Source organism: Mobula birostris, chromosome 5 (assembly GCF_030028105.1).
Source record: "Mobula birostris isolate sMobBir1 chromosome 5, sMobBir1.hap1, whole genome shotgun sequence".
Classification (NCBI taxonomy): Eukaryota; Metazoa; Chordata; class Chondrichthyes; order Myliobatiformes; family Myliobatidae; genus Mobula; species Mobula birostris.
Genome location: NC_092374.1, coordinates 158,190,248 through 158,205,559, shown reverse-complemented (window position 1 = coordinate 158,205,559; position 15,312 = coordinate 158,190,248). Strand labels below are relative to the sequence as shown.

Below are 15,312 nucleotides of genomic sequence, written 5' to 3'. Positions count from 1 at the left end.
TGAACATGCCAGCTTCTCAAAGAGGCAAAGGAACTTGGGGGCCTGGTGAGAATGGTGTTCAATCAGCAATAGTGTTATCTCCTACTATTGCAGTGCACAGGCCAAAACAAGCACTGGGCCACCTCCAGTTTAGAGATGATCAATAGCAGAAAAAGATCTGTAGGGGTTTGAAATCAAGAGTGAAGTCACATCCTTTTGGGTTCAGGCTTTATCATAAGACAACACTCAGGTTCTTCTTGCTTCTATTTTCATAGCTTTGTCCACTACTAGAACTAGGGGACATAGCTTCAAGATTTGGGGGAGTAGATTTAGGACGGAGATGAGGAGGAACTGCTTTTCCCAGAGAGGTGAATCTGTGGAATTCTCTGCCCAGTGAAGTAGTGGAGGCTACCTCAGTAAATATACTTAAGACAAGGTTAGATAGATTTTTGTATAGTAGAGGAATTAAGTGTTATGGGGGAAAGGCAGATAAGCCATGATCTCATTGAATGGTGAAGCAGCAGCCCGATGGGCCGGATAGCCTACTCCTGCTTCTAGTTCTTATGCTCTTATCTTACTTCTAGCAATCCCAGCACAGAGACCTGTGGGCCCAATATTAAATCTCTGCTGAGGAAAATTTACAGCTTTCAGTGAAAGAAGACAGGGCATCACTGTGAACACCTATGAATTAAGAACAACTACTTGTGAGCCCTCAATAACACTTCACCATCATGACCTTCCAAAATGGGCAAGCACCATTATAATTAACATAAGTTATAGTTACATTAGAAGTTTCCATTCAAATTGATTGTTATAACCATGAAACACTTATGATTCATACTTATCACAATTTCCTTTAACTGATTTCTAATTTTTGTGAGGTCATTTCAGAGGAGGCTTTATATTGTTACCTGCACACGTTCAAAAATATCAGCCTGCTCATTGTCGTTCAGGAGGGAAACATGCCTCTGTATTGCAAGCTTTGCTCTTGGTGGATAGAGACCTGATGAGACAGAGGAATATTGATTGATTTTCTGATTATTTGCAATAAGGTGCCACAATTCTTTATGATGTTTTAGACCAAGATACTGTAGAAAACAGATGCACACATGTCAAACTTACTGTTCAGCATCTATGCTTGCTACAGATGTCTCAAGCTACCACAGTGAATACCATCTACCATTGGTACAAATCACCAAAGCACATTCTACAGCATTTTGCAAACCCATGACCATCCATCAATCAGGTCATCAGGACACACCATCACCCCAAAGTTCACCTCCAACCACAAGTCTTTCTGACTGCATGAATTTACTGCAGTTAATTAAGTAATGCTGGGGCAACATCCTGGAACTCCCTAAGACGAGGCAAAGTGCGATTCCTTCCAACACATGGGCTGCAGCAGTTCAAAAGCAAGCCACGAGGGCTGAAAAATAAATGCCAGCAATGGCTATACGTCAAGGATGAGTAATGGATCTAGAATCCTCAATTTATATTAATGGATTTATATTTAATGGATCAAACACCTTACATTTTGCCTGGGCCATCTATAATCCAGTGGCCCGATAATGCATTTTTCAATTTTAGGTCATCCTCCTATATGCTGTTTTTCACTTATCCTTCCCTCCCACATATCTACACCACCCCCCCACCCCGATCCTCATCCAGTCCTCCCATTTTTGTTTCCTTTCACAATAACATCTAGCCCTTCATCATCCCTATCCCCCTCCGGCTCTATCTACCCACTACACACAGAGTTCACCCACAGACTCCCCCACTCACCCAACAGGTTCTGGTTCCATCTGCCATTCACCTCTCCCCTAAGGATTTCTATTCTTATCTCCTTTATTGATAAGTTCTAACTCTCGTGGTCTTTTGTGCTTCTGCTTATCTCCCTCCAGAATGCTGTTCAACAGTTCAGCATTCAACATCATAATTCCCTCAAGGCTTGACAAGGCGCTCAGAGACCTTGGCCTTCACCCTGCCTTGTGCAGCTAGATCTTGGACTTCCTGTCAGATTGCCAGCAGGTGGTGAGAGTGGGCTCCCTCACCTCTGCCCCTCTGACCCTCAACATAGCAGCCCCTCAAGGCTGTGTACTAAGCCCCCTCCTTTACTCTCTGTACACCATGACTGTGTCGCGCCCCCCCCCACACAGCTCCAATCTGCTAACTAAATTTGCTGACGGCACTACATTGATTGGCCTTATCCCAAATAATAACAAGGCAGCCTACAGAGGAGAAGCCATCTCTGTGACACAGTGGTGTCAAGAAAACAACCTCTCCCTCGATGTCGCAAAAACAAAGGAGCTGGTTGTGGATTACAGGAGGAATGGAGTCAGAGTAACCCCTATTGACGTCAATGGACCTGGGGTTAAGATGGTAAACAGCTTTAAGTTCCTCGGCACACACATCACTGAGGTCTGTACATACTGGAACCACACAGCACCTCTTTCACCTCAGAAGGTTGAAGAAGTTTGGCTTGAATCCCCAAATCTTATGAACTTTCTACAGGGGCACAATTGAGAGCATCCTGACTGGCTGCATCACTGCCTGGTATGGGAACTGTACCTCCCTTACTCGCAGGGCTCTGCAGAGAGTGGTGCAGACAGCCCAGCGCATTTGTGGATGTGAATTTCCCACTATTCAGGACATTTACAGAGACAGGTGCATAAGAAGGACCCAAAGGATCATTGGGGATCCGAGTCACACCCAACCACAAAATGTTCCAGCTGCTACAATCCAGGAAACGGTACCACAGCATTAAAACCAGGACCAACAGGCTCTGGGACAGCTTCTTCCACCATGCCATCAGACTGATTAATTCATGCTGACACAATTGTATTCCTAAGCTCTATTGACTGTTCTGTTGTATATCTTACTGTACATACTATTTATTACAAATTACTATAATTTGCACATTGCACATTCAGACAGAGACGTAACATAAAGATTTTTACTCCTCGTATGTGTGAAGGATGTAAGAAATAAAGTCAATTCAATTCACTTCAAAGCAGCTGTCTCCTGTCTTCATTTTCCACTCCCCAATTTTAGCCCATCTGCTTCTCAGTTTTTCTCTCTCTTTGCCTGCCACTGTTCCCCAACTCTGTCCACTCCATCCTCCCTAATTAGCATAACCTGCCCATCATTTTACATCCTCTTCAGTCCACCTCAGGCTCCTTGCTCACCACTCCCCCTCCTCCTTTATTCTGACCGGCTCCCCTCTCCATCCTCAACCCTAATGCATGGTTTCAACCCAAAAGGTCAACAGTTCCCTTTCTCCCACAGATGCTGCCCGACCTGCTGAGTTCCTCTGGCAAATTTTCATATGCTCCAGATACCAGTATCCACGTCTTTCTTAAAATGAAATATGCTAAGAAACCACTTCATCACTCACAGGCAGTATAAATATTGAAATGCAATCGTTGAAATGTAACTTTTCATAAAAATAGGTGCTTTGAGAATGACTCCGTGCAATTTGCACATTGAAACACAGGAGTATTTGGTTTTCAATATGCCGGGGGTTCCCAACCTTTTTATGCCATGGACCAATACCATTATGCTATCCATGCACTTAACCAATTTCCATTAACCCAGTGACTGCATAAATCTCCTCAGGGAAGTTTACAGTGACCAAATAACCTACCCAACCACATTTCTTTGGGATGTGGGAGAAAGCTGGAATACCTGACGGAAACTCATGTAAACAGAGGGTGAACATTCAAGCTCCACACAGCTAGCACGGCGGGGGGGGGGGGGGGGGGCGGTGAGGATTAAACCTGGGTTTCTGGAGCTGTCAGGCAGTGATACTACTTAGCTGTGCCACTCCGCAGCCTAGATATTCCCAATTTTTAAACTGCTGATAAAATGTCACTACAGTTACTAAGATTTATAGTCTTTCAACATGAACAGAGGACTACGCCCTACACCCCGCTGGTAGCAGTCGGAATTAAGATGGAACCAGCCAGCGGTTTGTATTTACCTTCAATCCGCTCACAGAGTTTATGCAGGTAATGCATGGGGCAGGCCTCACATAGCTGAACCTGGGTCTTAGCGTTCTGCAGCGCAGCAGCAGTGCTGAATGCCTGCTTCAAGGTCAGCATGACTTCATCCACCTGTCAAAGGGCAAGGTTCAGACAAATTACTTCACAACCCCAACAGCTCGAGAAAGAGAAAATGACCGACACAGACAAAAAAATTGCTGAAGGAGCTCAGTAAGTCAGGCAGCATCTACAGAGGGGAATAAACAGCCGACACTCGGATGCAGAGGAGGTTTATCAGGATGCTGCCTGAATTATAGAACGTGTGTTATGCGGAAAAGTTGAGTGAGCTGGGACATTTTTTGTTTGGAGCCAAGGATGAAAGGTGACTCAACAGAGGTGAAAGATGATAAGAGGCATAGACAGAGTGGACAGCTAGCACATTTTCCTGGGGTGGCAATGGATAATACTAGAGGATTCCCATTTAAGGTGGGTGGAGGAAGATTTAGGGGAACATCAGAGGTGGTTTTTTTACACAGAGAATGCTGAGTGCCTGGAATGCACTCCCAGGAGTGTTGGTAGATGTTGATACAATGGAGACATTTAAAAGACACCCAGACAGGCACCTGGATGAAAGAGAAATAGAGGGTTATGGGTTGTGTCAGAGGGAAGGCCTAGGTGAACATGGGGTAGGTTTTTATTGATAGGCACAACATTGTGGGCCAAAGGGCCCATCCTGTGCTGTACTGTTCTACTTAATCAAACATCAAACATGAGAAGAGACTTTTTTTTAAACTTTGGAGTGGAAGAGGTTGAGAAAGGAATCTATTCGAGATGTACAAAAGTCTGAGAGGCAGAAATAGAGTTGACATTAGGAATCCTTTAATCATGGCAGAGGTGTCAAAGGCCAAACGGCATAGTCTTAAGGTAAGGAGAACAAGTTTTAGAGAGTCTGAGAAAGATTTTTTTCCATCCAGGTGATTAACATATAGAATGTGCTCCTCAAAAGATTTTGGAGACAGATACTTCCACAAGATTTAAGATTTAACACTACCTGGATAAGCACTTGAATTACTAAGTGACATATATGTACTTTTATAGTAAAATTTACTTTGAACTTTGAGCATTTGGTACAATAACTTAGTTCCAGCATCATAAAGCCACCTCATCTAACATTCAAATGCATTACCAGTGTTCCTTGTTTAAAAGTTCCTTGTTTAAAAACTGGTAACAGGAAGAAAACTAATGAATAGTAAATCAGGTTAATCAGTGACTTCGCAAAGAAATGATGATGTCCAGAGGGGTGTTAAAAAGTTAATGCAACACAATTACTAATGAATTTGATAAGGAATTTAGGAGAAGTATATTTCCCTAAATAGTGACCAAAGTGTCCAATAGATGAGCCAAGTGTTATCATTGTACTTAAAGAAAAGGCATTGGGCATATGAAAGGGAGAAGGGAACAGGAATTTGTGATGATAAGTTCAGATGAATTAGGAGGAACAGAGGCACATGTGAAATGTGACCATGTATTTTTTTTGTATAAATGGACTGTTAATGAGTTATACTGCAAGGTGGAGAGGAAGATATACTAAGTCATTGCTTTTCTTTGTGTGTGCATACTGCAGCAATGCTCAAAGCCAAGCCCTGCTTTCCAACAATGAGAGAAGTTGCTGTAGTTAAATTTCCTCTAGCTTATATATTGTTTTTGTTTTTGGAGTAAATTGATACTGTTTGCCATATGATACACTTCAACACTGTATCCACATTCAGTTCAATAGCTATTACAGTATTGTCAGTAAATACACTGCTTCGTTTTACACAGCCGCACCTTTGACAAGCAGGTAATAACATTATTCACTCACTCCTGCAGCTACAGTGAAATGAAGGGTCCAAACAAATCTCTAAATAAGCTGGTGGACGCTACAGAACTCCCCTTCAGCTCAAGCCATTGGGCTCGGCACTTCCAACTAAAGGACATGGGCCAGTCTTCACGTTGAGATCAAATTCGTATGAGGACGACATCTGATCTGTTGAGCCCATGCTGGCTTCTCATCGAGGAATCTCATTAGTCCTGTTCCCCTCTCCTTGTTTACCTGCAACCCTTTATTGCCCTGTTTACATGTCTTTTATTCTTTCATTTTCTGTCCCTTTCTTACACTAAGTAGTAATTTACATTGAACAATTACCCTACTAATATGCATGCCTCTGGTACATGGCAGGAAACTACAGTTGCAGGGAGAATGAGCAAACTCCTCATGTACAGCACAGAGGTCAGAATTGGACCTGCACCACTAGAGATGTGAGATAGTTGTGTTATTTGTCGTACCAAAGTACCACTCTAAGCTGTGTATTTATTCATAAATTAGAATGGAACTGAATTTAAGAAGAGGAGTATGATGCTTCAGTGGTGTCCTAACAATAACTTTGCATTCAGTGCCAGCAAGACCAAGGAATGGATTGTGGAATTCAGGAAGGGGAAGTCAGAAGAACATAGACCAGCCAGTCCTCACTGAGGGGTCAGCAGTGGAAAGAGTGAGGAGCGTCAAGTTATCAGGTGTCAACATCTCAGTGGATCTATCTTGGGCCCAACATACTGATGCAGTCATGAAGAAGGCACACCAGTGGCTATGCTGCATCAGAGTTTGAGGAAATGTGGTATGCCACCAAAAACCTTTGCATGCTTCCACAATGGAGAGGATTCTGACTGGTTGCATCACCCTCAGATATGGAGGCTGCGATACACTGGAACTTAAGAGGCTGCAGAGGGTTGTAGGTTCAGCCAGCTCCATCATGGGCACAAGCCTCCCTCTCACTGAGGAAATCTACAAAAGGCGATGCCTCAACAAAGTGGTATCAATCATTACGGACCCACAACACCCGGGACATGCCCTCTTCTCACTACTATCAGAGAAGGCTTACAGGAGCCTTAAGACCCACACTCAATGTTTTAGGAACACTTTCTTCCCTTTTGCCATCAGACTTTTGAACAGTCCATGAGCCCATGAACACTACCTCACTATTCCTATTTTGGACTTCTTTTTATACTGTAACTTGTACTAATTTTTAAAGTCTTGCACAGTACTGCTGCCATGAAACAACAAATTTCACAAGATTTTGATCTAAAAACAGTCACAAGTAACAGGCTTACTAAATAAGTATTTTGTACACTTAGCACCAACAACTTGAAGCTCTGCAATATCAAATATATCTGTGCCTTACATGCTTTATTCACTCAGTCTCAAAAGTGCCCAGTAATCTGTCCATTTTATACTTCATATGTTGCGATGAATTCCATACACAGGCTCCAACAACAAATTTCAAGTTATGGTCCAACTTCTAGTGAAAAAGTGGTCTGATACAATTGCTGTATAATTGCTCTGTACATGAAGAACTTACCAGTGATTCATTGGCACACTGAAACACATAACACACGTACTGACTCAGACCAGGTTCGAGGTTCTCTCGACAAATGAACCCAAAATGGTCAACGTGCTTTATACCCTGGAATGATACAGTTAAAAGATATTGGTTACATACAAATTAATCAGTCAAAAAAACGTCAAGGTTAAACGTCATTGGCTACATAGGGAAAACTGACAAAATGTCACTTCTCTAAAAATCAAACAGTGCAGATGCTGAAAACCTGTAACTAAAAAGAAAGAACATGTTGGAAATACATAGCAGGTCCATCAGCTGTGGTGGTGAGTGAACACCGCAGGTCTGTAGACATTTGACATTTATCTCTGGTTAAACTCTTTCAGTATGGTTTTCATCGCTGTTGATCAATGCTATTGATAACATACTGTACCTAGGCAAGGAAACTAAACCCCCACTAAAGAAAAAACTCTCCTTTTAATTTAACCGTTAAAGCAAACTAGGAATGTAAGTTATATGCTACTGCTTTTCACCTGTGCTGCCTCAATGAACTGATGTGATAAATTATCTGAATGGATGGCAAAACAAAGATTTTCATTATAAGTGTGACAATAATAAACCAATTTAACCAAGTTTAAGAATACTTTCTAACTATCACTCTAAGAATTAGCCCACTTATATACAAACTCAAACTGCAGTTTCAATGTGACATTTCAAACTATCAATTCTTTCAATTCTCCAATTGATTTTATACTAATTTTCTTAATGGAAGCCATTTTCAAATAGCGAAAAGGAATATACTAAATATGTACATTTGTTCAGTCAGTCCAAGCAAAGTCAAATGAGCCAGACAGAGGTTCAAAGCAAATTATATTATCACGTTACTGTCTGAAAATGTGTCTTTGTGTCAGTGATCTGCTACTATCTGTGCAAGGCTTATTGCTTTGAGAATTCAGTTACACTGAAATCAATGGAACAAACGTTCAGAAGTGCAATGCAGTAATCATGCACTGCATCAGCCAGCATGTTTAGCCACTACTGATCCTGGATAAATGGTATTTCCAGAGTTGTGAATGCTGACTGGATGTAACCCTGGAATTCTTCCTATGACAGTCACACCCCTAACTGCTCCACTCCTACACTCCTGCCACTGTTTGGCTGGTATCTCCATCATAAGGCAATTCTTCTAAATCAGGGCTTCCCAACCTGGGGTCCATGGATCCCTTGCTTTATGGTATTGGTCTATGGATTGAAGATGGTTGGGAACCCCTGTTCTAATTCTTACCCGATAGAAAATAGCCACACACAAATTGCTGGAGAAACTCAGCAGTCCTGGCAGCATATAATGAGGGAAATAAAGTCAAGGTTTCAGGCCAAGACCAAAGCATTGTGCATGTGTTGCCCAAGATTTCCAGCATCTGCAGAATCTTTTGTGTCCTGGAAAATAGCCTCAAAATTCTTTACCCCTTTACTCCATCAGTAATATTTTGTGACTGAAATGCATAATGAAATTAAAATGTTCAGACATACATTTCTTTTGCTATATCTGTCGACAATCAATAGCATTTCCCCAACCTTGCGTATGGATTCCTTCAAATAAACACAGGCAGATGAGACTAGCTTGAATGGGTATCTTTTTCACCAGCTACCAAGGAAACAATGAATCATTTGGGCTGAGGGCCTGTTTCCTTGGTGTATGACGCCGTGATTCTATAACTGAATCTTTAACTCCCAGAAACTCCAGATCAAGTGGGGGGGGGGGGGGGAGGGGAGTGGTATGTAACACTTAGCGTGTATAATACTTGTCAAAAGGTCTCACAGAAAAATAAAGAGGCTATTCAATTTGTAACGGAGCTATTGTACTGAAGATACCTGCTCCAAGATTTTCAAGACTTTCCAACATTTCTAAACCAAGTAGCAAATAGCCACACAGAGAAGCAGTTAGCTTGTCAGGAGCTGCATACTGATCCAGTCACCAAAGGGTGTGGCTTCTGTCAGTGCACTAGAGATTTAGAAAGGATTTGCCAGGACCAGTGAACATTAATCAGGAGGAAAATACAGAACAGCCTGGGGTTGATTTCTTTGGGTCAGGTGAGGCTGAGTTTGGATTTATCTGACATGTATACATTTATTAGAAATCTACAAGAGATGGTCTTGTTGTAACATGACCAAAGTCACCAAAGAGACACAGCTGGTAGATATAAAAACTAGTATTTTATTTAACACACTCATGATAAGATGACAGCCTTTTGGAGTCACTTGAAAGAGAGAGGCTCCCTGATCCAACATTACAGCACATTTTTATATGTTAAAGAACAAAGGTAACAGGACTATTTCTATTGTTACAATGCTTTCATAATGCTTCTTTTGAGTTACATGTAGTTTTCAAATGACTGGTTCTTCCCATCAACACACCCAAAATAAGTGTTAATTACTGTTGTATTCATGCAATGGGATGTCCACATGCAGACAATATCAGTTAAGAGGCTGCTTCCTGGTTCCAGGCTGCATTTTAGATTTAATCTACAATCCATATTCAGATCTGAAGGTTGGTTGCTGAAGTCAATGCTCACTATATGTCCTAACTCCCAAAATACATCCTAACGCTTTTAATAAGGAGGTCAATAATTAGAGGCCATGAACATTAGGGTGATAGAAGAATTAGTGGGATTTGAAGAGAAATATTTTCACCCAGAAGATTATGGGAACTAAACTCATTCTTTAAATGGGTGGTGGAGGAAGAAACCATTACCACATTTAAAATTTTCTTAGACCAACACAATTTAAGGTTACAGGCTAGAGCCAGTAACTGAGATTTAGCTAAATAATTTCTTTTACATCAACTAGCAAGAAGACAATGGACCAAATAGCCTCTCTCTGAATTATAATTTTATTAGACTGTGTAATATCCAAGCATATCCTCCATAAACACTGCATTCTTGGTGAAGGTGATCATCCAATTTTATTTCCTTTCAATGTAAAAATCTAGTGAACATTTATAGCAAAAACACAGCTTTCTGTAAATAAAAAACAAGAATAAACCAAAGGCCTATGATAGGGATAGGCCTATGTAGGTTACAGCAGATCTTTTGACCATGAAACCTGGAAAAATCTATTCAATCAGAAGCTTCACACTCTTTCTGGTCTCAAAAACTGAAAACTCTGTGTTGAGCTCAGCTGGGATATATCTTGGTGTTACTGAGAAAATATCTCAGAAAAGCTTTTCGAGGCAAATATAAGTAAGATGACATACAATCTGCTGAAACAATTGTTTTAGTTCCAGCAGGTATTACCTTAGTTCATACACAGTGCATGAGCAGATGATGGAGACAAAGTCTCTCGCAACTTTTGAAAAGTATGTAGACAAGTACTTGAAACACTATATGACACAGGAGCAGAATTAGACCATTTGGCCCATCAAGTCTGCTCTGCTATTCCATCATGGCTGATTTATTATGCTTCTCAACCCCATGCTCCTGCCTTCTCCCCATAATCTTTGATGCCCTTACTAATCAAGAACCAAGCAACCTCTGTTTTAAATATGCCCAATGACTTGGCTTCCCTAAGCCATTTTTGGCAATGAATTCCACAGATTCAACACCCTCTGGCTGAGGAAATTCCTCCTTATATCTGTTCTAGAGGTAGGTCCCTCTATTCTGAGGCTATGCCCTCTGATCCAGATCTCCCCCACTATAAGAAACATCCTCTCCACATCCACTCTATCCAAACCATTCAATATTCAATAGGTTTCAATGAGATTCCCCTCATTCTTCAAAACTCCAGCAAGTGCAAGCCCAGTGTCATCAAACGCTTGTCATATGTTAACACTTTAATTCATGGAATCATTCTCGTGAATCTCCTCTGGACCCTCTCCAATACCAGCACAGCTTTTCTTAGATATGGGGGGGGCGGAGAGGGGCGCTACAACCTTTACAGTAGAGTAGTGGTTACTGCAACATTATTACAGCTCAGGGCATCAGAGTTTGGGGTTCAATTCCGACGCCATCTATGAGGAGCTTGAACATTCCTCCCTGTGAACACTTGGGTTTTCTCAAGGTGCTCTGGTTTCCTCCAGGGTCCAAAAATGTACCATTTGGTAGGTTAATTTGTAATTGTAAATTGTGTTGTGATTAGGCTAGTGTAAAACGGATGGATTGCGGGGTGGTGCTGCTTCATGCTATATTTCTAAATAAATACATATATAAATAAATAGTCACAATACTCCAAATGTGGTTTGATCAATGCCTTATAAAACCTTAGCATTACATCCTTGCTTTTATATTCTAATCCTCTGGAAATTAATGCTAATATTGCATTTGCCTCCCTTTCCACTGACAACCTACAAGTTAACCTTCAGGAATCCTGCAAGAAGATTCCCGATTTCCTTCGTACCTCTGATTTCTGAATTTTATTCCCATTAATAAAATAGTCTAAGTTTTTATTCCTTCTATCAAAGTGCATAACCATACAATTCCCTAAACTGTATTTCATTTGCCACTTCCCACATTCTCCTAATCTGTCCAAGTCCTTCTGCAGACTCCCTGCTTCCTCAACACTGCCTGTACCTCTACATATCTTTGTATTGTCCACAGACTTGGCCACAAGCCATCAATTCCATCATCCAAATCATTGACATATAACGCGAAGTCTGCCAACACAGACCCCCTGTGGAACACCATTAGTCACCAACCAGAAAAGTCTCCCTTTATTCTCACTCTTTGTCTCCTTCCAGTCAGCCAATCGTTTATCCATGCTTGCATCCTTCCTGTAATACCATGGGCCCTTATCTTGTTTCATGGCCTCATGTTCGGCACCTTGTCAAAGGCCAGAAAATCCAAGAATACAACATCCACTGACTCTCCTTTGTCTATCCTGCCTGTCATTTCCTTAAAGAATTTGTTTCTTATATCTCCAAAAAAATAGAAGGCTACAGGCTAGGTGCTTAGAACAAATTGTGTACTTTATGGTCGGCATGGTTATAGTGGGCTGAGTGGCTTACGTACAATTGAATCTTAAAGTATTAATTTACCCACATTGCACTTCTCCCATCCTACACCTAATCACAGCACTTCCCTTTTGTTCTCGCTCCTCCACACACTTTTCTGCACTCCAAATCTTTGCTTAACTCTAATTCTTATAATTTTGAATAAAAGGTCAAATTTGCTCCTCTCGTCACAATTGCTGAACAATCTACTGTGCATTTCCAGCATTATCTGATTTTGTTTTCAATTTCCAGCATTGGGCACATTTTGATTTAACATTAGAATAATCTGGCAAAAAATAGTAATAACAGCAGGCAGCATCAGACTTGTCTAAATTGTGCAACCAAATCCACAGAAAAGATGAGTTAACAACAAACCTGAGAACAGGATGAAATAGTCTTGAAGTTCTTCTCAAGCACGACAGTTTTGGTGTCAGGACTGATGAGGTTAACTTCAAACCGGCCAACCTGCAAAACAGAGGATGGACATCATTCCATTTGAAAGTAAGTTTGTTTAATTGAAAGCCTCCACTAATCAACTGGTGAACATCGTTAAGAATTCCAAGGTGCTGAATGTAACATTGTAGACCTGGGACAGGTTGGCTAGAATGTGGTCTCTGAGCAATAAATGTGTGAGGAAAGAAATATGTGCTTGCAATGCAGGATTAGCCCATTTCAAGAGACAGCAGGCTACTTGTCTGCATTAATCCCATATTCTTCTGCACTTCACTCATTCCAGTTGCAGTTCAGATGCCTCTTAAATATTCCTGCCTCCACCACCTCCTCTGGCAGCTCATTTCAGAGGCTAACTACTCTTTGCGTCCACGTTGTCAACCACCCATGTACTCTTTGTGTCCACGTTGTCAACCACCCATGTAGAGTAAAGTTAATCTTATTTTATTCACCCAACATTTCACTCACCTACGCACCAAGGACAAAGTACAGTGGTCAACCGACCTATCATCCCGCATGGCTTTGGTGACGTCACGGAGCAAATGTGCAAACTCCACAAAGGTAGCATCAGAAACCAGGATCAATTGGAAATTAGTAGTTGTTTGATTATTGTCACGTGTACCAAGATATAGTACAAAGCTTGTGTTTTGCATGCCATCCTGAAAGATCATCCCAAACATAATTACAGGGAGGTCGCACAAAGGGAAAAGCAATAACAGAATGCAGAATATAGTTTTAGAGAAATATCAGTCCAGGCAGACGATAAGGTGCAAGGCCGTGGTGAGGTCGACTGAGAGATCAAGTGCTCATCTCTGTCGTGGTCCACTCAAGAGTCTTACAACAAAAGGACGGACAGAAAATATCCTTGTGCCTGGTGGTAAGTGTTTTCAAGCATTTGTATCTTTTGTCTGATGGGAGGTGGCAGAAGAGACAATGTGGTGGCAAGGACCCTTAATTATGTTTGCAGGTTTCTCGAGGCAGCAGGTAGTTTGGACACAGTCAATGAAAGGGGAGGCAAGGTTTTGTAACTGGTCTCTGTAGCTGTGAGGCAGCAACTCAATTAGCTACACCACTGTGCCACTCCAAAAAAAAAGTAGGTATAGTGGAGTATAACTTAAACTTCAGTGAAGCAATGGGACACCCAGTTTATACTCCTAGATTCTAGCTACAAAGATTACACAAAGAAGAAATGTTGCTTTTTTTCTTGGGGTTAAGTAAACCTCCATCAGGACTGAAAAGGAAGGGGGAAGATGCCAAAATGGATCTTGGATAGGAGATAGAAGCCAGTAATGTGGGGTAAGGGAACAATGAGTTTGGGGGCAGTGGATGGGAGTCCTCCAGAGTTGATCAGGTTAGTGGTGGTGCCAGAAGTAGTTTCTGATGGTCTGGAATGGGATTCTCTTCAAGGGGTAGGTATGAGGAGGTATCTGAGAGTCACCGCCTGCTCTCAGCAAGGTCGAGGTCAGTCTGCCACACTACAACAGCATCCGCTTTGTCTGTGGGTTTGATTGGAAGGTTGGGACTGGTGTGGAGAGAGTGGAGGGCAGTGCGTCAGATATAGTAAGATTTGAGGTGGAGAGAGGATTGCTGGAGTCAAGATGGTTGACATCTCATCCGCAATTCCAAATGAACAGATTCAGAGCAGGCAGAGAACCACAGCGTGGTGTCCAAGATGTGGAGGAGGGTTGAAGACAGGAGAAGGGCTCAGTGTGGGGTGTGGAATTCTCGCCAAAGACGTGGGTGGGCTCAGAGATGGAGGCGACAGAGGAAGAGCTTAATGTACGGAGGGTGCGGAACTCGCTGAGGTCTGAGCGAAGGGAGACAATGGTAAGACCTTTGCGGAGGACAGAATGTTCTGCCACAGAGAGGGGAAGGTCAGAGGGAATGATGAAGGCATGGCGAGGATTAGAGGTGAAGAGAGTTGGTGATGCCAGTTCTGCTCTCTGACCAGATGGAGGAAGCACAGCAGCTACTGACAAAAGTGGAAATTGAGTGCAATAAAGTTGGACTTTACCTAAACGTTAAAAAGACAGAGGACATGGCGTTTAACTGCGACGAAGGTACTCTCAAGAACATAAAGAATGATACCATTAAGAAAATCTTTGACTACAAGTACCTCGGGTTCGAATCTGAAAGTCGAAACTGACCAGAGGACTTAAAAGGAGGATCTTCATAGCAGTCATAGAGTCCATTCTCACGTATGGATGTGAGACATGGACACTCACCAAGACTATGCAAAAGTCCCTAGATGGTTGCTATACACGAATGCTTCCTATGGCTCTTGACGTGAGTTGGTAACAGCACATGACAAACGTCGAGCTCTATGACAACCTACTGATGCTCACCACTAAAATCGAGGGAAGAAGACTGCAACTAGCGGGGCACTGTCTACGCCACCCCGAGCTACCTGCCAGCCTAGTCATCATATGGGAGCCCAAGCATGGGAGGATGAACCCTGGGCGCCCTCCCAAGACTATGGTCAACACGCTCCTAGAAGACAGCGGCGCGGCTGATGTAGATGAACTGAACACACAGATGAGGGAGA

At 42.1% G+C, this 15,312-nt stretch overlaps 1 protein-coding gene across 3 annotated transcripts in view; it reads right to left on the bottom strand.

Annotated features, from left to right (window-relative positions):
- The window catches only part of tbc1d4 (TBC1 domain family, member 4), a 318,014-nt gene that overhangs the window by 139,611 nt on the left and 163,091 nt on the right, over nt 1–15,312 (bottom strand). For all 3 annotated transcript variants that reach the window (XM_072258783.1, XM_072258785.1, XM_072258784.1), the window contains exons 3-6: nt 12,693–12,782; nt 7,355–7,459; nt 3,959–4,091; nt 891–982 (exon numbers count right to left, since the gene is read on the bottom strand). In XM_072258783.1, coding sequence (XP_072114884.1) covers nt 891–982; nt 3,959–4,091; nt 7,355–7,459; nt 12,693–12,782 — 420 coding nt within the window. The remainder of the gene's footprint in view (nt 1–890; nt 983–3,958; nt 4,092–7,354; nt 7,460–12,692; nt 12,783–15,312) is intronic.